This window comes from Rhodamnia argentea, chromosome 6, assembly GCF_020921035.1.
Source record: "Rhodamnia argentea isolate NSW1041297 chromosome 6, ASM2092103v1, whole genome shotgun sequence".
NCBI lineage: Eukaryota > Viridiplantae > Streptophyta > Magnoliopsida > Myrtales > Myrtaceae > Rhodamnia > Rhodamnia argentea.
In genome coordinates, this window is record NC_063155.1 from 21,021,550 (window position 1) to 21,045,908 (window position 24,359).

Here is a 24,359-nt window from a genome sequence, read left to right on the forward strand (position 1 = left end):
CTCAAATTTTCATGACTCCCAAGTCCAAGCCAGCTCATCGGGAACCATGTAGAGACAGATATGGAACTAATGCTAATAGAACTAACAATTGTCAAGCAGTTTCATCTTAAATAAGACAGATATGGAAGTACTATTCACTAAATAGAGTACATGGTATTTTAGCAAATCTTTATTAATTGATGTTGGTGTCTGTAAAACCGATTCCATGGATCCCATCGGAGATCGGACCATACCGATGGTTCCGTTCTCGAGTGGATCCATGGAACGAGCGGGTGGTTCACAATACACATTTTGCGGAACCGATCCCTAGTGGACGGTTCTCGATTTTAGGGTGGGAACCACCCATCCCACCCATCCAAAAATTAATCACCCCTAATCACCATGACTAAGTCCACAATGGGAAATCTTAATTTCACGAATCGGGCGAACTGAATTTTCGTACTTCGTTTGTCAAATTGATTTTTATTTGTTTTCCGGATACATTCGTTGCAACGAATGTTCGACCCCATAAAAATATCTAATTAAACCACCCTTCACTCAAAAGTTTAAGCCAACGACTTACGGACCAATTTGGATATATTAACTTCTCCACACCACATCAATGATCCGACGTGGGGCTTCTCTAATGCAACTCACACGTGCATCCTAATACAAACACTATCACAATTCCGAGCCTAACCATGGATAACGGAACGGACAAGCATAATGCCATGTTGCCCCCGCGATCGCGACAAGGGCGATACCGAGGCATAGGATCGCGACAAGCATGACCGCACCGCGCGACTTTAAGCCTAGAGCCAAAGAGGCACACCCCCTTGTGGCCCCCTTTACAGCAACAACATGAAGATTGGACCCGACACGGCCTAGCAAAAACTCGTACCGGCACAGCGGTACCCACCCTCCCTCCTGTCCTAACAAAATCAACAAATGACAGCCCCCAATCCCCATCAGAAAAATCCCAACCGAGCTGGACCCGACATGTGAAAAGAAAAGTTGTGGCCGAAACAAGAGCAGTGGAAACGAAGCGATCGATTTCGGCTACACGATCAGGTCAGGACCACGCACCTCGTTCTTCCCACGAGCAAACGATGTCGCTTCTCACCAATAAAATCAGGAAATGGGAGAGGAAGACATAACTCCGAAAGAGACGGAAGGCCCCGTCGGTGGACCTTTGTTTGCTACACATGATGAGCGCTAGCCGGTTCGTGAAAATGACTGGAGGCATGTGAATTTCGGTTGGGTTTTTTCCGTCAAAAGATGGGGGTCTCGCAACGGCGAAGGTTGTGGTGGATGTCGTGCCTCGTTTGCCACATTTCCCACCAAGTTAGAAGTTTATGGGCAATTTTCTTTTTCTTTTTCTTTTTTTTATTAATGAGTGAGCGGTACGAGATTGATGGATGGCGCTGAAAATTGAGAAATTTTCCATTTGAAGTGAGTAATCTTTTGCCGCTCTTTGAAGTGAGCGGTTGGCTTCCTTAAAATCCGTAGTTCTTCTATTTTTTTTTTTTTGTAAGCTTTCGAAAAGCGTAATTTTCTGTTTTTAATTGACTTAATCGGTGTCTCGGAGGCATTTGGTTATAGAGGGGAAGATTGTACCGAAAGTCCCGAGCATCCGCTCGAGTATTGGTTAAGTCTTAGATATTTGGAAATGCGCGATTAAATTCCGAACTTTTTGAATTCGGTACGATCAAATCCTTCTAGCAACTCTCTGATGCAAGTCTTGAATGACCTAGATCGGTTTGATAAGAGATCTCCAAGGTGCAACAAATACACGCAGTGGTCATCATAACACATATATGGAGAGAGAGAGAGAGAGATGGTGATTTGTTAAGTAAAATTAGGTTAAACAGAGTGATGTGATTGAATCTGGAATCCTATAATTGATTGATCTTGTGTCAACTATTTTAGAGCAGGTAAACAAATATCGATTTCTCAGATCAATTAGAAAGCGACTCATGGAAAGCAAAGGACCACGAACAAGGATTGAGTTGAAAATCGAGAAGATACTCGAGGTTGAGGACTTAACTCTCTTCATGGTCGCGCAAATGTAACATTGCATGATCGTTAAACCTCAACGATAGTTATTCATAAGCTATCTAACCATAACCATGTCCGGCTTTTCGTAGCCGGATTCGAAAGCCACAAACATCACTCATCACGTCAAAAAAAAATGGCGGTTCGAAAATGGCCAAGGAACTGGCGAGAACAGCGGGGCATTTTTTTCCCCCTATATCCATCCGAAAATCATGGAACTTGCCTACTTGCATTTAGCGAAAGAGACCGGATGCGATCTATCTTCTTGATTAAGCAACTCGACCATCGCGCATGCTGAACGTCGATTCGGGAGGGGGACCCAAATTTTTCTCGACCAAGCATAAGAGACCAAATTCCAGTCGATTTCCATGGGTTTTTTTTTTTTTTTCTTTTTTTGAGGGCCGTGATTTCTTAAATTTTCCCCATTGGATAGTTCACCACCACAGACGTTAATTACTCTTGTCGTCTTCTCATTTATCGCGGGAATCGAGCGGGGCCCGCCCGCGAGAAACGGCGTTGGGTTTTGTCGTTTTGCGGAGCTGCTTGGGAACATAGCACACTACGCATGCCAATGGGGCTCTTGTCGCCCCCGCGGTCCCCGACACGCGAACGAAGGCGTCCACGTCATCCGGTTTGGAATCTGGGGCTCGATATTTCAGTATTTCTGGATTTCATTTTTTTTTCCCCCTTTTATATAATAACGCTCAATCCGCCTGCTCCACGCTTAGAAGTATTTTAAAAAAAATTCGAGGAAGAGTGAGGTAAAAAAAAAAAAAAAAAAAGCGGACCCACCCCCCTCGTATCCAATCGTCGGGAATATTCTAGAAGAAGCTCGTTCTCGTTCATTCGCTTTTTTATTCTGATTTAATCCCCCGGCCAGTGGAATATTCCGTGGTTGGCCGCGCACAAATCCCACCGGCCGGCTATGGGCGAGCTCGAGATTTTATCGCGTGAATTCTCAATACCTTTATTGAGCTCATCATGGTTAGTTCCAAATAGAGCCTCGGGGTTCTTAATCGACCGATGGCGAAAAAGTCAAAACTGCGCTTCCACGCTCGCTCCGTTCACACGCCAATGTAGCCCCCACATTCTTCTCGACCAGCGGAACATGTCGCTAATTTGGCAGATCATGGTGAGGGTCCGGTCCAGCCATTTAGAGAGTTAGGTCGAACACGAAATCGTTTGAACCAGTCACGTGGGGAATCGACCACGACAACGCGCGAGCAAAAGTCATACTTGGTGCCCACAGGAACGAAGAGAAAAACGGCGAATTGACCGCACGTCGGGCCCTGAAATTTAACTACTTTTGACTTTAATCGCTCGAATTATTTGTCATTTCTTACACGTGTTGGTAACGAACCAGTGAGATGCAGAAGGGTGGCAACGGCGGGCGATCGTCAATCCCTCTTCCGTGTCGGTAATCTTAGTCATGAAGGGACAAGACAGTATTCTTAAAGCTTTCGGAGAAGTCACGTGGATCTTTTCACGTGATTAGTCAGTCCCCTTGCGTAGATTGAGAGTTTGTACCATAACATGATGTTCACACGTTGATGCTGTCTTTTCAAATGTCGGGTCGTGTGAACTTATGAACTTGCTATTGCGTATTATGCGTGACCAAACCGATAGGTTTATGACCATCGAGATGGTTGCCCAGGTGCGAGTGGGTCGTCTGTCTTCCACGAGGTCAGGAGTTCGACTCGCATCGTGAGCGAACCAACTAACTTCCGGATAGTTTGAATGGGTCGTGATGCGTTACATAACGGCGACGTGTCTCGAGTGAAGAGGCTTTTTGGCTGCTTGCGATTTGGTGGGTCATAGGCCATCCATCCTTGGCTCTTCTATGATCGCGAGTGGTGGGGTAATTATTGCTCAAATCGAACATTTGGTAGCGAGTTTCTAACCTTTATGATAACGTGTGCAGGGGAATATGATCCTCTCTAGGTCCTTTTATTGATTATAAAAAAAAAATGTCTCGCTCATTGTGTAATTTGATGTGAAAATAAGTGGTGTCGATTTTGTTCACATATGATGATACCGAATTTGGGCTAATAAATCCACAATCGCTACGTGCCTCAGTGGGCCCCACATGGGGAACTTAAATCTTCCAAGCATGGTCACTGTGCACCCGTGACGATTAAGCCGATGGGGTTGAGTGACCCTCAACCTATCGATAAGATATATAGCATCGACACGACACGCAACATAATGCGTTATTTTAAAAAAAAAAATAGAGAATTCCTACTCGTTAGAATGACGATCGATACTATAGTTATATTTTTATATATACATGATAATTATCATATATATATAAATATAAGCAATGAGTTTATTCTTCTTCTTTTATTAGGGATTGACGATTAGATTTTTTTTAGGTCAGCTTAGTATATTAATTTTGGAATGACTGGGTATATAACTTGAGTACATATAGATTTTTGATGAATTTACATTTTGACCACTAATTTATTGAAAATACTTAAAATTGATCATGTGCGTGTTAAAACGACGCATGAGGATCTTGGACTCGCGTGTCGTTGGCGTGTATGGAGCGTTGATCACGTGTCGGTCGCATGTCGAAAAGTGTCCGATACAGGAAAGCATCGGTGCTACATAGTTAATCAGTATTGAAGGGGCCAATTATCACATTTCCGGACACCCTAACCCTGGCATTTGTGTGCCAATCGATCCGTGGTGGTTCGAGCAGTATTCTCTAACCAGAGGTTTCTGGTTATCCCGTTATGAGCATCGACGGTGTTGATTTTATAACCTAGCAAATGGATCTTTCCGGTTGATTTAGAAAGCACGAAGGACCACCTCGCGAAAATTAAAATTCGGAGAATCGCTTCGCCGCTAACCTAAAAGACACGTCGACGCTCGAGGCGCCTATTTTACTTTTCTCTCAGCATCATGACGGTTGGTATCACGCCACGGTTAATGTGATCTAAAGTGCAAAGATCAAACCGTACGCTCGAGGCACTTGCACTTGCTTGCGATTCACGCTCTATTATTGTCTGATTATGTGCAAGGTCAATGGTTGGATTGCGGGTTGATGAAGTCGGATGCGAAGCTGTCCTCCTTTTGACTCGCCACCCCGATGCACATGGGGGGCTCAATGATTGCATTACGCTATAACTGGAAGTGATCATGTACTCTCGAGCCATCGCACGTGGCAGGATGTATTTTTGCCTCCGTCTATTTCGCAGAAAATGAAAAAGGAACGGATCTATTGCCGACCCGTCTTTAGATTTGATAATCTAAAAAAAAAATGAGAGGACCGAGAATTTAAAAGAATGAGAGCAGTTACCATTCTTCCACCGACGTTCTCAAGAGGAGCGACGGAGAAGCGTTTGGAGTGATTTTTAACCTTAAATGTTTCAATTTTTTACGAATTTCGCGGAGCTCGTACTTTTGACTTTTATTCGATTGGAAAAAAAAAATCGACGAAGAGTGGATCGGTTGGGGCATGTTTACAACTCAGTAGCAACATCAACAGCAAAACTCCAACGGATGAGGCGTGCATGGCCGGTGGGTTTTGAAAATATTAATCGTTTCCCTCCATATTGGCAGGGCCAAAGTGGTCGTGCGGCACCGACCCGGACGTGGCCCGACCATGACCCATCGGAAGTGAAGTCAACTCATTTAAATATTCGCCTAAAGTAATGGCAAAACAATTTGTGCCCACCTTTCTTTTATCGTGAAGCGACGTAGTTTTGATACATAATAAAATACACGAGAAACCTTAGTTCGCATATAAGCACAAGCGAACTTATTTCCTAATCATTGATTATGTGACGTGATGTGAGGAGCTTATCTTCCTCGATGGAATGATACGTAAGGTGCATTCGTTTCGCGAAAAATGAATGATTGGAAAATTATTTTTTCAAAAGTAATATCTTATAATGCTTGAATTCATAGAGGCCATGAATTTTGGCCACTAATGACAATGGTCGAGAAATATGGGTTGTTGTAACCAGGATCCGTCGATGTGAGGCAAGTGATGAGGCCGCTATTGTCGAATTAGTGAGTCTTTTGATGATCGCTTGTAAATACACGTTGTTGAACTTTAGGAGTCACTTGGGCTGTTGTTTGTTTTCTTTGCAATTGTTCTTAATCGCTGTTAGTAGCTATAAATATTTAGGATCGTAATTCAAGCAAGGCATCACCAATCATTTAAGTTTGACCCAATATGCAAAGTGATCCCTTAATTTTTAATTTGACCAATATGGTCCATGAACTTTATCCTAATGTGCAATGTGATCCATGTATTTTTAATTTGACCAATATGATCCCCGAACCTTTAGAACATGTTCAACTTAGTCCTTGAATTCTAGAAAGGCGGTCAATATAGTCATTCTATTAATTCAAGTTCACGGACAACATTTGACATTTTCTATAATTATGTGACAAAATTGAATATTTTCTAAAAGTTCAAAGATCACATTGAACAAATTAAAAGTTCAAGGACCACATTGCATATTCGACTAAAGTTCGGGGACTATCTTGGTCAAATTGAAAGTTCAAGGACCACAATGCACATCGGGCCAAAGTTTAGAGATCATTTGTTGCATTTTCTTTATAAAGAACACCGATTGTTCTATTTCATCTTCTCATCATCTTGATACTCTGCAGTCCTTTTAAATGGCTAGTCGTGATTGCCTCCTATGTTCGTACCTTTAAATTTCTCGTCGATTCTTGTTTCCTATCCAAAATTCAAATTCAACAAAGGACCCTTTGCATCCTTGATTAATCTCCGTATGGATCAATATCTCGAAAGGTGCTTCGGTTATACTTTTCTAGCGAAACAACTTAGAATTTTGATAGAACTGAACTCTCCGATTTAAGCAACTCGATCCCCATGACTCATTTTTCTCTCCCCAAACGGTAGAGACGAAATCCCCATCAATTCCGACGATTTGATTTCTCATATTATCTTTTCAGAGAGTTATTTTCAGTTGCCCCAGAAAGTTCACCGGCACCGACCGGCAGCCACCGAACGTGGGCACGAACGAACAGACACACAGGATTACTCTCGTCCCGCTGCCATTCATTGCCGGAATGGAGTGGGCCCCGGGGAAGGCACGGGCTTTGTCGTTTAGCGAATTGCTTAGGGAACATAGCATGTGATAGACATGGTTAAATAGCATCATCGAGTTTGGTATTATTATTACTATAATTGATGAGTTATTTTCGCCCCTTTTTTTTTGTTTAATGCGCAATCGGTCACGCACGCTTATAACTTTTTATATTCCCTAGGGGGGGAAAGGAACGAGGAACCTCTCATCTCCAATCATGCGAATCACGTGGTGGACGCAATTTTCACGAAGGAATCTTCATCACCCAAATGTGAAAAGGTAACAGAAAAAAAATGTCGAGCAAACCCACAAAAAAAAAAAAAAATACCTTCGATAAAACAGGGTAAGTGTAAAAACAGGTCACCGATCGATCCGAAGTAAGCCTTAAAAGTTCTCAATTGACGAGCGATCGAAATCAATCGGTGTGTTTGCATTTGTCCGGTTATGAACTGTATCCGTTGCAAACCCATGTTCGAAATCCCCGAAGGGTTTCATCAATTTCGCAGATCGGGTGAGGGTTCGTCTAGTTTTTTTGAAGTTAGGTCGAACCCGAAATCCGTTTGAATTAGTCACGCGAGGAATCGACTATGTAACGTGTGAGCCAAAGCCGTGCTTGGTCCGGCATCGGTGAAGGGAAGAATCGGCCGCACGTCTGGCTCATGACCATTTAAACTACTTATTATTATAAAAATTGCTCAAATCAATCGTCATGCCTTGCACGTTTTAGCGAACAAAACCAGGGGAGAGATGTAGAAGGGAGGCGACAGTGTCGATCAGCAGCAATCCCTCTTCCATGTCGGTCTGCTAATCTTAATTATGAAGAAAACAAAACAAAAGTTCGCGATTAATTAACTTGAAATAGTCCGACAAATACGCAAAAAAAAAATTAGAAAAAAAAAACATGAACATTTGCGCACACGTCATCCTTGACACCCCAATGCCCCGAAGTCTTCGGAAAAGCACATGGGATTGCCCGGTGCTTTGGATGTCGCTTGTGAAGCGACGATCTCTTGCGTCTTTTCATGGGATGGCCCCAGGGCTCCCAGCATATTTTGAGGATTGGTCTCACAAAATAAGTTGTTGAATATAGACGAGACAATCTAATCTCGTATTTATATCACCGGTATGGTTGTTTAACTGTTAATGGGCCACGCATATTTCACGAGATTTCGACTCGTGTCGTGAGCTGATTTGTGAGCGGCTCGTGTCGAGTTGCATAAATGCGACACATCTCGTGTGAAGTTTTTTTTTTTTTTGCTACTTGCAACTTGGCGGGACCGCAAGCGACATGGTCTTTGTCCTCGAATCTTCGGGACACAAGTGGTGCAGAGTAATATGGCTCGATTCGAAAATTCAGTAGCGAGCATGGGACCCTTATATGGTAGCACTTAAAGTGGTTTGACTCGATTGCATAACTGCGACATAATTGTTCCCTAGATAAGTTTTAAAAAATCGGAACGTGTTTGATAACTTTACAAAATTTTTATTTTTGAAACAAAAATACGTTTGATAATTACACAAATTTTTTTCTAAGGAATACTTTCTCTCACCATTTTTCTTTTCATTTAACTCAAATAATTACGTTTTTGTCACCATAAAATCAACCCGTACAGTATCACTAATAAAATGAATACATATCATGCAAAATCCATACTTAGTCTATTTATTTCTTGGAGCACGAAAAAATATGCAATATCCTTAAGAAAGAACATAAGCTTAAGAGGCGGTTTGCACTTAAATTTTAGTCTTGTTTCTTAGAAAAATTACCAAAAAAATCCTAAACCTATTGCAATTGTGACAATTCGGACCCAAATTTTTTTTTCTCCCAATTGAATCTTAAACCTTATGCAATTGTGCTAATTCAGTCAATTTTGGCTTAAAGAAAAAAAGACGAAAAAATTATAAAAAAATAATTAAAAATAAAAATATCAAAATATTATTAAAAAAATTTCGCGCCAGTGCTAACAGCGCCTGGTCAGCATGACCAATCAAATGATCGAACCGACACAATTGCAAAAGGCTTAGGACTTAATTGGCAAAAAAAAAAATTAGGGCTTTTTTGGTAATTGTCCCATTGTTTCTCAAAAGAATTCTGGAACACATAATCAACTTTTTTTTTATTCTTGTTTTCGCTCCAAATCTTTTTTCGGGAACAAAATCGGAGAATTTGAGAATCAAAATTATATACGCTACCAAACAGTTTCTCATCTTTTTTTTTTTTTTGTTCCGGGGAACATAATCATAATCGTTGCTAAGCGGACCCTTGGAGTGGGTCGATGATGCTAGTTCCTTCCCCGGCCTTTTCATCCGTAAAAAAAAAAAAAAAACCATTAGATTTATTATGCATTTTGGGGCAAAAATAAGTGATAGCAATGATGTTTGTATATGACATTGACTAGTGGGCCCCTAACGTCAATTTATGAGGTACGAAATGATTATCTAACGAAAATTAATCCAATTCAGAGAACCGCTTCGCCACTTACGTAAAAAACACATTGTCTCAATCGAGGCACCCGATTTCCTTTCTTTCTTTCTTTTTTCCCCCTTATCATCAAGATGGCTGGTCCATAATTTGTGGATGGTATCACACCGCGGTTAAATGCGATCTGAAGTGCAAGATCAAACCTTAGGCTTGTGGCAAAGACTTAACGAAAGCACTTCCTTATGATTCACGCTCTATTATTGTCTGATTACGTGCACGATCCATCGTAGGATTGGGGATGACATGAAATTGGCCGTGAAGTTTTCTTCTTCTTTTGACCTGCCACCCCGATGCACATGGGTTCAATGATCATCAGTCATCACCTGTCCCAGAGAGCAGGCTGTCTCTTGTGTGCATTTGAATTGTCAATAAACTAATTTTGATGTCTTCATTTATGTTGGAGTAAGAGCCATTGGGTGAGTTTATCGACCCCACTTGTCCTCTAACATGGGTTTCCTGTTGATCAATATCTAAATTTTTTTTGTTATAATGACATCAATAATTTCTGAATTTTTCGCCGTAACGTGCAATGTGATTTCGGAAATTTTAATTTAGTCAACGTAATCCACGAATTTCTATTTGTTCAACTAATTCATGAACTTTAGCCTAATATTCAATGTGGTATGCGAATTGTTAATTTGTTCGATATAGTCTCTAGACTTTCGGTACATATTCGACGTAGTCCTTGTACTGTATGGAAATGTTCAATGTAGCTCCGAATTTTTTGTACATGTTCAATGTAGTTCATCGATCTATTAATTTAAGATCGGGCTACATCGGTGCCGGCTATGTCACTTAGAACGGCCGGCGTCCACGTCGGCGATTTCGGTCAAAATCGATCTCGAATTGTCATAAATGTAAAAAATTTATGAATGAATTGGTAAAAAAAAAAAGTTTATACCGAATTAGTGTAATTGCAATAGATTTAAGATTTTTATTTAATTTGGAAAATCGCAAACAGAGGATGAGTTAGGGTTCGTTCACAGTAATAGTAAATTAGTAATAACAGCGAAACTCCAAATGAACGAGGGCATGCATGGCCGGTGCGTTTTGTAAAAATCTTTTCTTTTCCCTCCATTTTGGCAAGAGGAAAGTGGTCGTGCGGCGCCGACCCGGACGTGGCCCGACCATGACGCGTCGGAAGCACGGTCGACCCATTTAAATATTGCGCCTAAATAAAACCCGGCATAAGAAGGCGTCCGACTCCTTACCCCAAAACCGACGTCGTCTCGACGAATAATTAAATACAGGAGTTTTTCGGCCCAAAAAAATAAAAAATAAAAAGATACCGGAGGAACCTCAGTTCGGATCTAAGCAACATCAAACCGCCTCCCGAATCATTGAGCCGCGTGACGTCACGTGGGCCCCCCCTCTCTTTTCATTTCCCTCCGTGGAATAATGAGATGGTCCATGGTCGCGCACAAAGAAACGATTAAACTAATCCCGATTAGTTAAGCCCACTAATCATGGGATTAACTTAAAAATGGGTTATCTCCCGCACTCCGCAGCATCGGTGGCCATTGAAAATTCCACGCACGCTAAAACGATGTATTATATTTAAAAACTGGAACGCGGAGCGATGTCGACGTGGCGACTCGCCACGTCACGTCGGAGGGTGGGTTGGGTACACGTAACACGTTTTCTGACTGCCAATCCCGAAGACCATGGCTCCTCGTGGACGACCAGAGATTAACGAATTTGTCAATCGATTTAGTTATTCGATGAGAAGTCTTAGGTGCTTTTTATGGACTTTTTATAGGTTAATTAATTGTCTTTTCCCGACTTTCAAAAACAAGAGGCTAACGTAAGAGTGTCGAAAATGAACCGAAAAACCGAACCGAACCGAACCGAACCGAAAACTTCGTGCATTTTAGTTCAATATAATTCAGTTAACCAAACCGCACTAAAAATTTCCAAAATAAGCGTTCTTTTTTTTAAAAAATTTTTCCTTTTTCTTTTTCTTCCTTTTTTTGGGGCAAAGGTCCGGCAGAGCTGCCAACCACCCACTGAGGGCCAATGACCCCAAGATTTTTTACCTGCGCTTCTTATATTTTTTAATGCAATTACACGAGAAAATATTGAATCTATTGAGATTATATTTGACAGACTCAATGGTGCAAATATGGAATTGTAACAAATATAACACTTTGATCTGTAATTATTTATTGTTTTGAGTAAATACCACGAAGAGGGTAAATTTTTTTTTTTTTTTGAAGTAGCTATTCTTACATTTGCTGTTAATTTAATTGGTAAAGGCCAACAATCATGAGCCGCAATTGGAGTTCAAAGTCGCCTTTGAAAAGTCATGATACGCGAACTTATGTCTCCACGTTTTCCACCGCGGGTGAAACGCTTTTGGCGAAGAGAATGATTCTATTGTTCTTTATTGAATCCGTCAGTCGTATGTCTCCCAAGAAAAAATGGATTGAGTGCATAAGAAGTCATAAAATCTCGCCGTCAACATATAATTAAAATCTAAAATTTTCGAAAAGTGCAGCCGACAATCAAGTTGTTCCATTAGCTCCGTCCAATTTGACTATAGAAAAATGCCTACGTGAAGACAAGTGTTGCTAACTTTTTTGGACTCGATTGCATTAATTTAACAAGTTTTAGAGCTCAATTGAACTTTTGAGATAAGTTTTAGAATTCTAAAAAAAAAAAAGTTAAAGACGATGTTTTAAACGATGTTCAATTCGACGGGAACGAGGGAACATTTTTATTCCTGTTGCTGACAAGCTAAACCGTGTGTAATGACAAGATCTTTTTTGGCCTCGTTGACGCGGATTAGTTGAATTTAATACGGTCAAATTATGTCATAATTAAGTTTATTGTTTGCGTTGGACCACGATGCACGTGGCTGTTGCCTTGTTGGAATCGACCGTGATCTTAAATATTGACCTTGTTGGAAAACGTTTAATGCGCAAATTAATCTACGAGGGAAAGCTTATTCGAGAATGATGACTTCTTCAATTATTCAAAGGGAGGGAAGACGAGAGAGAGAGAGAGAGAGAAATGGAAATGATGACCTTTTCAAATTCACACTCACCAAAATAATTTTCATGAATTATTATTTTTATTATTTGGAAGCATCATTAGTTTTGCATCCCTTGCTTGGCAAAAAAGCCAAACATAATACGAAAATCTATCTATACGTACTTATCCTATAATTCCATGTTTGGACCACCTACCCGGAAATCAATGTAATTGTGACAAGAAAGTAGGAAAAATTGCGCGACGGACCCTCAATATATTATAGGAGGGTCAATTCACCCCAAGCTTTCGATTTGCCAATTGGAGCCTTGAACATTTACTAGAAATTTCACTATAGTCATTCCGATCAATCGAAAATCGTTTATGTGACAGTTCAATCGCCGCTGGCCCTTCTATGTGGCACACCCGCCACGTGATCCATTCCTGGCGAAAAGTGGCCAAAAGTGCTACATTGGAATCCCACGCAAGTATATAAGACTCGATAAGCAAAATTTGAAAGTTTGGGATAACATTGACATCTGTACAATAGGTCCATGACAGATTGGGTAGTTTTTCCTAAGAAATTAAATACGACGACCGGAACATATCTATGTAAAAACGAAGAAACGGGTCCTTTCGCATTCTTTACGCAAAATCACGATATATGAATTCATCTGCCAACCTATATTATTTTTTATTAGCATGTACGTATTTTCACAAGATCGAAATTGCTTGGTGCTTTCGTGGATTCAGCATTGCTTGGAGCTTGGTTTTCCTCTAGATGAATGGCGTTGTTCACGGCCCGGTCTCTTTGATTGCTCCAAAGAGATTATTCCAACCAAAGGAAATTCCAATTAATGCTCGAAAAAAGACGGCTGTAATTGTAAAGAAGCACAGATACGGAAATCAAGGTTTTAGGGCAAATATCCAGGGCCAGATTACAAAATTTAAAAAAAAATTCAAATAAAAGCTTGACTAATAATATTTTCGTTATTTTTTTAATTTATTTTTTTTTTCCTTTATTTTAGCCGCAAGGCAACACTCGCCCAGATCTAGTAAGGGCGGGCTCGGATGTGGTCGGTGAGGGCGGCGACCATCACCGGTCGCAACAAAGAAAAAAAAATCATAAAAAGACGTAAATGCCCTTGGTTAGTTTCATTTTTGAAACAAAAAAGACACTTTATGTTTTTATTTGAAACAAAACCCCTTTCAATTTTCCTAAAAAATTAATTAAATAGAGAAACTATCGATTAATTAAGATTTTTACCACCGATTTCCAACTCTCTATTTTTTCCCCCCCGAAAGCACCCCGGTCACAAAGCACTTCACATCAATCACGTGAAATGAGGCCGAGAACTAATTTTCTAAATTAATGAAAAAGAGAAAAAAAAAATTGACCAAAAAAGATTAAGGAAAAAAGAGGAAAAGATGGGAATATACGGCGAATATAAAACCACCCGTGACCTTGGTAAAAACAAAAATAAAAAAGAAGAAATAATCTACGTTAGTAGTGGTCGGGAGAGAGGGAGGAGGCGACGATGCTGACGTGTCAGGCGAGTTGCGTGAGTCCAAGATTGGCACTCAACTCGGGTACCGTGTTGGCAATCCCAATCCAATGATAACCCTAAATTAAGCAAATTAATTGTGATTATCCGGATTATTAATTTTTTAAAAAAAAAATTTTGCATCTACTTTTTCTCTCGCGTCATCGTCTCGCTGTCTCCGTGTGTATATATATCGGAGCTCTGACCAAGGACCGCGATTATCAACGAAGAAGAACGAGAACGTTCAGCATTGGAACGTCTCAACTGGATGGTCTCTGACGCGACCGTTTTATCCTCTTCCTCAGCCGGTTTCGAACTTCTTCTTCCTCCACTGACACCGAATCACGAAGTTTCGCAGAGAAGAGAACCACAGCTCTAGAGAGAGAGAGAGAGAGAGAGAGAGAGAGAGAGAGAGATTTTACATGGTGAAGAAGGGGGAGGAGGCCAAGGGAATGCGACTGGGGAAGTACGAGCTCGGGAGGACGCTGGGCGAAGGCAATTTCGGGAAGGTGAAGGTCGCCACGGACGTCGAGTCCGGCCAGGGGTTCGCCGTCAAGATCATCGAGAAGGCGAAGATCAGCCACCTCAAGATCACCGATCAGGTAGGGCCGTCCGCCCGATTTCGTGGGACGCTGGGGTCGATCTCGCCGCGGTTTCGTCCCGTTGTGGCGGATTCGTCGGGCGATCGGCTCTGGTCACGGGTTCCTTTCTGATTTTTCGGTTTCAAATTTCGAATCGTCACGAGTTCTCTGCTCTTGTCGTCGAGAACATAACGGAAAATTTGTTCGGTCGTGTTCAATTCATCATCGTCTTGGCTGCATTCGGCGAGTCGGGAGGACTTTTTCTTCGTCGGGACTTGATTCTCATTTGTGGTGTGATCGTTGATTTCCGGACTTCCGTTTTTTATCGTCTCGAATTCCCAGCTCTGTTCAATTGATAACTGAAATATGTATCGATTATCGTCTTTGCAGCATTTCGCGAAGTACAAAAATACGTTTTGGTCACGAGTTCTTCGCTGATTTTCATGTTACATCGTTTCGAACTTCGCGAGTTCGTCGCGTGATCTGTTCTTCCTCATTAAACTGCGCTTGATTCTGTTTTCCAATTTCGAATCAACGACTCAATTTCGGCCGATTAAAAGCTTGTGATCATCTCTTTGCAGTTTTATTCAGCTCAGAACTAAAATAACGGATTGAATTGCTTGGTGACGCAGATAAAGAGAGAGATTGGCACATTGAAGCTCCTCAAGCATCCTAACGTGGTCAGATTACGCGAGGTAAACAAGTTAATTTCTCTCGCTACTATCTTTTTGGTTGTCATTCAAAATTCTGTGATCATTCTTCCTCGCATCGAAATTCTTATTATCTAGCCCCCCACCCCAAAAAAAAATTATCTTATAGAAGCGGAAGCAAAGAATACGTTCCTTGCCTACATCGTGAACCTCTTACTTTTTTCTAGTCTTGGAACATCCTTTTAAATGGTTAAGGAAAGGATTTTTCTTTATCTCCATATAAAAAACTCATTGTCTACAGTGCAATTCTATACTTGCTTAACAAGTATTTCGGTCGCTCGAGAAGAAGAAGATTTTGAGGATCTTATCAAGGGCATGTATAAATATAAAGTGCCATAACTTATCCAAAGTAATTATTTGTCTTGAGAAAATAAATGAACCCTTTTATCGATAAGATAAAAATAGTAGAGAAGTGCAATAATAGTCATTATGGAAGGCGTAATCTTAGGGATAATTGTTAGGTCCACCTCGCCTGCGTAAAAAATCTTACATGTTCTTGCTGATGAATGGTGTCAAATTCTCTTTGTAATTAAATTTTTTCACGTATTAAAGATCCATTGAGTGCGTAAATTGCTTCTTACCCCGAAATGGAATTAGTCGGGTGTTAGCGTTGGTGGTTGGTTGACTCGGCCAAAATCCGAAATTATCTGTGCAACCCCAAGCCAGGCTTTGGGTCCTGCCAGTGGCAGACTGGCGGGCAGGTGGGTGGGGTCCTCCTATACTTAACTAAAGATGGATTTTTTTTAATCGAAAATTGCTAATAAGAATAATACTGATTAGAATCAGAACCCAATTAACTAAATCCAGAAGTCCTTGGAGCACGATTATTATATTAGTTTATCATCCGGTCCACTCATATCGTCAGGATCTCACAGTTGGTGCTGTGACAGGTATTAATATTTAGTCACCATATTCAACTCATTTGTCACTTCAGATGAGGGAGATGAACCCTAGGCTTGATTACCAAGATGAATCCTAGGCTTGATATTTAAGGGGGGTGGTCGTTCTGTTGGTCTACTGGGTCTTATCGTGGTGGCTTACCATTATTGGCTTTATCTGTTGGGCTGACATGCCTGGGCTCGGCAAGTTGGATTACCGATCGGGACTTCCGAGAGAGACATATCAACCCCCATTGCTCATACCGTGCAACTCTTGAAAGTCGAATGAGGTCGATACCGTAGGGACGTGTACGACGATGACCTGTGGACCCTGGTGATGCTTTGACTTCCATGTTTTGTTTGGGAAGGAGGGGAGGGGTGGGAACATGAGTGATGGTGCTGAAAATCGTGTAGTTTTTTGGAAATTTCTTTAAGGAGAGGAGGAGAAAAAATTTGTACTAGTCTCTCCTCTTTCTGCCCCATTAAAAATTGGCCTTTCCCTAACGACATCCTTGAAGCCCAACCCTAGGGAAGGAACATAGAAGATTACCTGATACTTTGCGTTCAGCCAACCATTCTGTGGTTGATGATTATATTGGTCAGTACCTCCCCCAGATGATACCACCAACCATTCCAACTATTTTCACCTCAAATCCAATGGATAGTCGAGACTCCATGAATTATGACGGATGTCTAGTGGGACCATGGCTTGGAACGTAAAAAAATAGAATCCTCCCAGAGTATCTTCCAACCACCACTTTTTGAGCCTGAATAAGTAATAATAATTTTGTGCACCCGGCCGATGTGAGCCCACGATATTTTTCGAACCATAAATAATCTGCTGGACCATAAATGAGATTGCTCCGGTTCATCAGTGTTACGAGCTGGGGCTTCATCTGGCTTGTTGTAATTGTTGCTCCATCTGGATAACATCTGACTTGTGCACCCACAATGCCTTATCTAATTGATAACTCACTACTGAATTGTCTGATGTATGAATCTGTGAAATTTTGTGCGACACAAAAAGCGACACAAAAAGTAATGAATGGTGGTCTGATATTCTAAGCCAATATGTGGACGTTCCTGTCAACCTCATAAACTATTCTTCCACTTGCACATGCACTACAAGTGTTTTGAATTTGACGTCCACTTGCTGAATCGCAGTATAAGGCATCCCTGGGTTTTAGCTTTTTGGCGTTTGCTCTGCACTTCCTTTTGCCTGGTTGGGAGATCACCTGATGATCCTTACAATACAAAAGATGCATGAATTCAAGCATGAAAGATTCTCCGGATCCAAGAAATACTTTAATGATATGTTTTTCTTGCTCACCAATCACAATTAAATTGTGATGGGAAAGAAAATGCAATGTAAAATTTGTAGCGACCTTTTAGCATTTCATTCCAAATGTGAAAAAAGGCTCTTTGGTGATGTCATCAAGGAAGGAATACACTCATCATGGAAGGAGTCATAGAGCATAGCCTCCTTATTTTGCACTTTTCTGCCTTCATGTGCTTTGGGTGTCGTCGTTCCTGAAACAGAGAGCTAATGGTGATATATTCGATGGGTGATGATGCAGGTCTTGGCAAGCAAAACCAAGATTTACATGGTCCTGGAATATGCGACGGGGGGAGAACTGTTTGACAGAATTGTGAGAACTTTTGTGCCTGCCTGTCTTTTTGGAACTATGTCCATCCTAGGCCTTGGTTTTTTTTTTAATCCTAGGCCTTGTTGTCTGATGCAATATATTCTTGTTCCCCTTCAGGCAAATCAGGGAAGGCTTCCTGAAGCTGAAGGGAGGAAGCTCTTTCAGCAGTTAATAGATGGTGTTAGCTACTGTCACGACAAAGGTGTTTTCCACCGAGATCTCAAGGTTTATATCTATTTTCCTTCTTGAGGCATTGGGTCATTTTGCAATTCAAGCAAAGTTGATGAGAGAATGCATTGCGGCCTCGCTTGCTTCTTTTCGACATTTTTCACTGTCATTCTGACGATTTCCATTCTAAAACCGCAGCTGGAGAATATTTTGGTTGATTCAAGGGGAAACATAAAGATCACAGATTTCGGCCTTAGTGCTTTACCCCAGCATTTTAGGGTATTGCTTTTTTAGACCCTGATGGTGACTTTATTCTTTTCAATCCACGTGTTAGTTGGGGTAATTCGATCTAAATATCAGGATGACGGATTACTTCATACCACCTGCGGGAGTCCCAACTATGTCGCTCCGGAGGTTCTTAACAACAAAGGATATGATGGGGCAACCTCAGACGTGTGGTCATGTGGTGTTATACTTTACGTCATTCTGACTGGGTATCTCCCTTTTGATGACAGGAATCTGGTTGTTCTCTACCAAAAGGTAAACACAAATTTTCTTCCGGTTTTTCCTTTAACATGTGCACCTGTTATTCCTGTCAGTAGTGTATCTGACAGAGGATGTTATTACTTTTGTGGCATTTTAGATATTCAAAGGAGAGACTCATATCCCAAAATGGCTATCACCAGGTGCCAAGAGTCTTATAAGGCGAATTCTAGATCCCAATCCAGTAACCAGGATAACAATGGATGGTATTAAAGCACACAATTGGTTTCGACAGGACTACAATCCTGCAAACCCTGATGATGAAGAGAACACTTACATCGATGACGAAGCCTTTTCCGTGCAGGAAGTGGTATGCTAATTTTGTTCGGTCTTGATGTCTTCTATTAGATGCATGCAAGTCCACATAGTGTAGGCAGCAATATCAGGACATGAGAACTGGTGAAGCCATATAACATCATTGACAATCTTATTTTCTTCTTTCTGTTCAGCCATCCGAAGGGGAGAAGAGTCCAGGATCACCAACACTCATCAATGCCTTCCAGCTAATTGGAATGTCTTCATGTTTAGATCTTTCCGGCTTCTTTGAGAAAGAGGTAAGAGAATCATTGCTGTCATTGTAAACATGATTTCAAACATAAATCTAAGTCGAACTGCCAAGTGATGGTCCAACGTGATAATTCAGGACATCTCGGAGAGGAAGATTAGATTTACATCCAATCATTCTGCCAAGGACTTGCTGGAGAGGATCGAGGATACTGTGACACAGATGGGTTTTCGGGTTCAAAGAAAAAATGGGAGAGTAAGCATCTCTCCCCTATAATCCGTTCATTTTTCCATGGGATGGAAAAAAGCAAAGGCAGTTTCAACATTGCCTCTTTCTTGTTCAGTAGGCATTCTATTCTCCGAAGTTTCAACTATGCAGACTGAAACTGATATTTTTTTCCTCAAATTTCAGTTGAAAGTAATGCAAGAAAAGAAAAGTCCGGGCTCTCTTTCAGTTGCTGCAGAGGTAAAATTACGTCGTATAGTTCGATGTGCTCTGTCCTTCCATGAATAGCATGTCCATATCAAGTCATTGCTGACTCCATTACCAACTATCCTTCTTTGTGCTCACATCAGGTTTTTGAGATAAGCCCATCCCTCTTTGTAGTTGAGTTAAGAAAATCATATGGAGATTCTTCAGTTTATAGACAGGTACACTCTCTCTGACCTATCGATATTATAGAGACATGTGCGTAAGTTAGTGCAATCACTTTCAGCTAAACTCATTCTTGGGCATGTGCAGCTGTGCAAAAGGCTATCCAATGAGCTGGGTGTACCACAAAACCAGCAGCTACTGACCTCCGGGATGTAAATAGTAGGGTCGGCCTGGAGGAAAGAGGGAATTAATTTCATTCAATCATTATTTAGTGAATTTTATCGAGTTTTCTTTTTTTTTTTGGGGGGGTTGGGTTTACTCGGGACAGAAGCAAGAGCTAGAGAGTAACATGAGGTCGCTTGCTGCCGGCTCTCTCGACCTGTTGGCGAGACATCGGATAAAGAGAATTTCAGTAGAACCATTGGGCCATTTTCAGTGCCATCAGAAGCCTCAATTCATTCGGGTCCTGCGATTCGACAGCAAATGGCATCGCCTCGAGGGTCAGACTTAGTTTTTGGTTGAGAGAACTCGGTAGTCGGGAGCGCAAATGAACAAAGAACACAGCGGCTCGTTTCTCGTAGTCATCAGCTTTGGTCGTATGTGTAGATCCCTGTAGAGCGGACGCTATTGTCGTCTCGAGAAAAATCATGCCTGTAAATCTTTACCCATGTACAGGGACAACTCTAGTGTTGAATTAAGCAAATTGGAGAATGGGCTAGACCCATTCAATTTTTACTTGTTGAGATATTTCAGTTTATCTACACCGTCCCTCCACCCTTTTTCAGGTCTAAGTACCTTTTTCCAAATGTCGGGTATCCTATGTGTCGAGAGAAAAGCTAACTAGATTGCGGATTGGATAGCCAAAAATCATAGCAAAAATGTATTACCAGATTGGGTTTCCCCTCCCCCTTTTGCTCTTTGGATTTACTTTGTACCGAAGCCCACCTCTCGGGCTCTTCTGCTTTGAGTTAGGTTTTAATGGAAAGTTCATTATAACCAAAAAAAAAAAAAAGGTAGCCCTGCAATTTAAAATTGTCCAGCGTCACAATGGAAAGAAATGCTCGAAGGCTTGAAGCTTCCAAATTAAAGATAGACCGAGGCTATTTCCCTACTTTCTTGGCTTCGTTGGTACACATCCTTTTGGGACAGGTTGCCCCAAGTACCCTCGAGCCGCTGAACTTACATCTTGTCCTTTCTATTGTTCCGTTTTAATTTTTTATGCCTTGTCATTTTCCTCCAACTCAAATGCATCGCTACTCCAACCAAAATGGTTGGCCTAATGGTTTGTCAGGGAAGGTCTCGTGCTGAAGAGACTTCCCAGCCGTTGGCGTCTTCTTGAAAGGGCTGTGATGATGGGCTCGGGTGGCGCGGAGTTATTGGGGAACGGGCCAGCTTCAAATAGGGCAGTGCCCCATTTTGGGCCTCGAATGTTCCCGGCCCGGAAATTTCAGTTAATCCGATGTTGGGCCCATTTGTCGTAGTTTTCCTCTTGTCCATGTAGGCGAGAGAAGCGAGCATCTCTAGTCAAATGGAAGAGACCAGAATGAGGGGGGAAAAGATGAAAACTAAACCGCATGCCCTCAAAACAGGACTGGAAAGAGGTACATAGCAGGGTTCTCTGTCTGCTAAAGAACAGATTTCCTAAGAATAAAACATAGTAAAAGGAGTTCATCGACTCTCTGATGGTTTCGCTCTAGCCTGGACCTGAGCAATCGAGAAAGTGAAAAGATACAGAGTAGGGTTCACCTGTTCAAGCGAACGTAAAACTGCCATTTCAGCCCGGCCACAAGATACGCAGAGCGGCAGCCGAAGTCTCACCCTCCCGCGGAAGGTTTCCTCCTACGGCCATGTTTCAAGGGCATTTCACAATTTCGGACAGGGTTTTAACTACTGCACCAACTTAACTATGTTGCTACACGTTTGGCGGAGTGACTGCCTTTTCTCAAACAGATCCTGAACAACTAGTAACATCCCAATTCCCGGAAATCCATTGTGTCGCAGATTTGTAAACAATCAACCCACAATCTATCTGTCGAAAGGAGTGAGACATGCCAACGCAAAACGGCTTCCTTTGTTTGGCTTCACCCCATCATGAAGCCGTCCTAGGAGAGGCTAGGACAGAAGATGAGGGAGGCACTTATCTTGGAAAACAAACAGTCGCCGATGGCCACAAATCACAAGGTGAATTTTTACCAGAATAAGTAAGTGACAAGGAAACACCCTAAAAGGAAAAGAAGAAAATTGCCAAAAGCAAAACTAAGGCAAGGACAAAGCAATGTCAAGATGTCTGGACAGAGTACTCAGCTTCATAAACAAATAGGACCAGAATTCAATTTGAACATCTCCTAAATTCATACATGAAAAGCCGTTTAACATAAAACTAAACCTACTTCAGATTACCTTTTCTACATAAATCTCAAAGGGCATGCATAGCACAAGGAAACCAGCATTTTAACTTCTAAAACTACTCACAGATTTCACTTCACTGGATGCTCAAATCAGCTACGATTGGACTCCACCGTGCCAAGCACTTCCCATGAATCAAGAATCAGCCTCCCTGACCAAAATTATTCTGCTGGGCGTTATTGAGCCCGGCAACCTGCGAAACCGAATGCAACTTCTCACCCTGTACACCCCCAGCAACCGAAACACCATTTTTCGGTGACGAACCCACGATCCCAACCCCATTCACCTTCTCGTTCTCCACAACAGTACTGATGGCCCTGGCCTTAACCTTCTGCTCCGTCACAAACCCAACCCCGTTGACAACCCCCAGTTTCAAATCCCTCTCCTTCTCCTTCAGCGTCAAGAAGGCTACCCTCTCCAAGGCCTCCCTCGCCCTCTTCCTCGCCAGTGCCGCCTCCTTGACCCTCCGCTCCGCCTCGACCCTCGCGATGGCCGCAGCCTTGCTCATTGTGGCGCACGCGATCTTCGCCGCTGCAACCAGAGCCTTGGCCGACTCCCTGTCTATCACTCTCCTCACATCATCCCTATCATCCCCGACGGCCCCCCGGGCAATGGCCTCGAGACCCGCGTTCCCGTCCGCCCTCAACCTCTTGTCGTCGCCGTTCGGCACCGTTCCAAGGGAGAGGAACCGGAACTTAGGGTTCGAACAGAAGGGGCACTGGAAGTGGTGATTGGAGTTGGAGCTGGAGGTAACGCAGGAGAGGTGAGAGATGGAAGGGCAGTTGAGGCACATCACCCGCTGGTTGGGGTGCGGTGGGGAGTCGATGGGGTCGAACACCTGGAGGCAAATCGGGCAGAAGTTGCCGCGGAAGCAGCTGAGGACGCAGTGGGTGCAGAGGAGGCGGTAGCCCGCCTTGTGGCGGACGTTGTGGAGGAGCCACCGCTCGCCCGCGCCGGCGCCGCACTCGACGCACTGCTGCTGGTGGCGGTGGAGGTCGTCGAGGTCGCGCTTCATCGGGACCGTCGCATCGTATCCTTTTCCTCCCCCTCCTCTAGGGCAAGAAGAAACCATGAGAGAAACCAACGGTAACCCTAGAATCGGGAGAAAGAAGGGATTCTAGGGCAATGGAAGCGGGGATCAAACGGAAGCGAGGAGCGCGAAAATGGCGGTGGATTGGAGCGATTGATGTCGAAGAGACGAGAGAGTTGGAGAGATTCAACTGGGATTCTTGATTGGAAGGAGAACCAGAGGAAATCACTCGATTGGATTGGGGACGAAGAAGAAGGAGATGGATTGCTTCGACTGATGAGCGTGCGCGTTTATTATGTAAAACTCAAAAAATAAAAAATAATTACCGGATATTTTAAGTATTTTTGTGGACCCCTGTTTATATTTAATATTCGATGAAAATAAGAATAATCAAAATATTTGTTCCATGAATGTTATTAGTAGATTTTATGATTATGAAAGGGAGATTTCTCTCTTACATGCTTTCGCAGCTTATCCGTTTAATATATAAGGACGACGGGCTTCACGAGGTGTATTTTTTTTAACGTATCATTGTCCGTACGCTCTATACCGCCAATTGCCAATCAAATATTTTTCTTCCCAAAAAGGCAAGAATACCCTCAAAACTTTACATCCCAAAGTTCACACGAAACAATTTAAAGACGTACTTAAGGTTCTTACTTAATGTTGGAGGTAAGATTTTTAATTACTATTTTAGATGCCTTTTCTTATTGAATGAATTAACAGCCTTATCATTACTTAAGGAATTCACTGATTTTCTGGAATTTTTTTCCAATTTAATTTTTTGAAAAAAGATTTACAAAATTATTTTTTTTTATAAATATTTACTAGTTTGGGCCTCGCTCGGCAATTGGGCTGCCGAGCAAGGCTGGGCCTTTTTTTTTAATTTCATTTTTTTAAGTGTTTTAATTATTTATATTTATAATATTTAGTTTATTTCGTATTTTTTTAACATGTTTATATTTATTTTATTTATAGTTTTTTTCTTGTGAGGCTTATCTTTATAACATAATTAGTAATAATTAATATAAAAATTATTAAGATCTATAATTAATAATTAATGTTGTAATTATGTAATTAATTAAAAATTATTCATAAAATAAAATTGGTAAGATATATGAAATTAAGGAACCCCCTTCTTAATTCAATATCTTTATAACATAATCAATCGAAAACCCATCTAGAAACGCACTACTAAT

The 24,359-nt window shown here is 41.8% G+C and overlaps 2 protein-coding genes across 3 annotated transcripts; one reads left to right on the forward strand and one right to left on the reverse strand.

Annotated features, from left to right (window-relative positions):
* The first annotated feature begins 12,582 nt into the window (after window positions 1–12,582).
* Window positions 12,583–20,456, forward strand: LOC115734150 (CBL-interacting serine/threonine-protein kinase 1-like). Of its 2 annotated transcripts, XM_048280831.1 has the most exons (13): window positions 12,583–12,596; window positions 14,478–14,701; window positions 15,313–15,375; window positions 17,846–17,917; window positions 18,032–18,139; window positions 18,281–18,361; window positions 18,443–18,622; window positions 18,726–18,935; window positions 19,075–19,179; window positions 19,269–19,385; window positions 19,542–19,595; window positions 19,706–19,780; window positions 19,872–20,456. In XM_048280831.1, exons 2-13 carry the CDS (start codon window positions 14,522–14,524, stop codon window positions 19,938–19,940), a joined length of 1,314 nt encoding a protein of 437 aa, XP_048136788.1. In that variant the 5' UTR covers window positions 12,583–12,596; window positions 14,478–14,521; the 3' UTR covers window positions 19,941–20,456. The 2 variants fall into 2 exon arrangements, with proteins under 2 accessions (XP_048136788.1, XP_030520612.1); XM_030664752.2 differs by lacking the exon at window positions 12,583–12,596 and having other exon boundaries at window positions 14,320–14,701.
* A 1,500-nt stretch (window positions 20,457–21,956) lies between these two features.
* Window positions 21,957–23,436, reverse strand: LOC115734153. Its single transcript, XM_030664757.2, has one exon. It carries the CDS (start codon window positions 23,200–23,202, stop codon window positions 22,273–22,275), a length of 930 nt encoding a protein of 309 aa, XP_030520617.1. The 5' UTR covers window positions 23,203–23,436; the 3' UTR covers window positions 21,957–22,272.
* Between the last annotated feature and the right edge of the window lie 923 nt (window positions 23,437–24,359).

Coding starts and splice junctions, on each gene's coding strand:
- LOC115734153 (XM_030664757.2), bottom strand. CDS start 23,202: ATGGTTTCTTCTTGCCCTAGAGGAGGGGGAGGAAAAGGATACGATGCG.
- LOC115734150 (XM_048280831.1), top strand. CDS start 14,522: ATGGTGAAGAAGGGGGAGGAGGCCAAGGGAATGCGACTGGGGAAGTAC. Junction 18,362..18,442: donor CTTTACCCCAGCATTTTAGG/GTATTGCTTTTT, acceptor TCTAAATATCAG/GATGACGGATTACTTCATAC. Junction 18,623..18,725: donor TGGTTGTTCTCTACCAAAAG/GTAAACACAAAT, acceptor GTGGCATTTTAG/ATATTCAAAGGAGAGACTCA.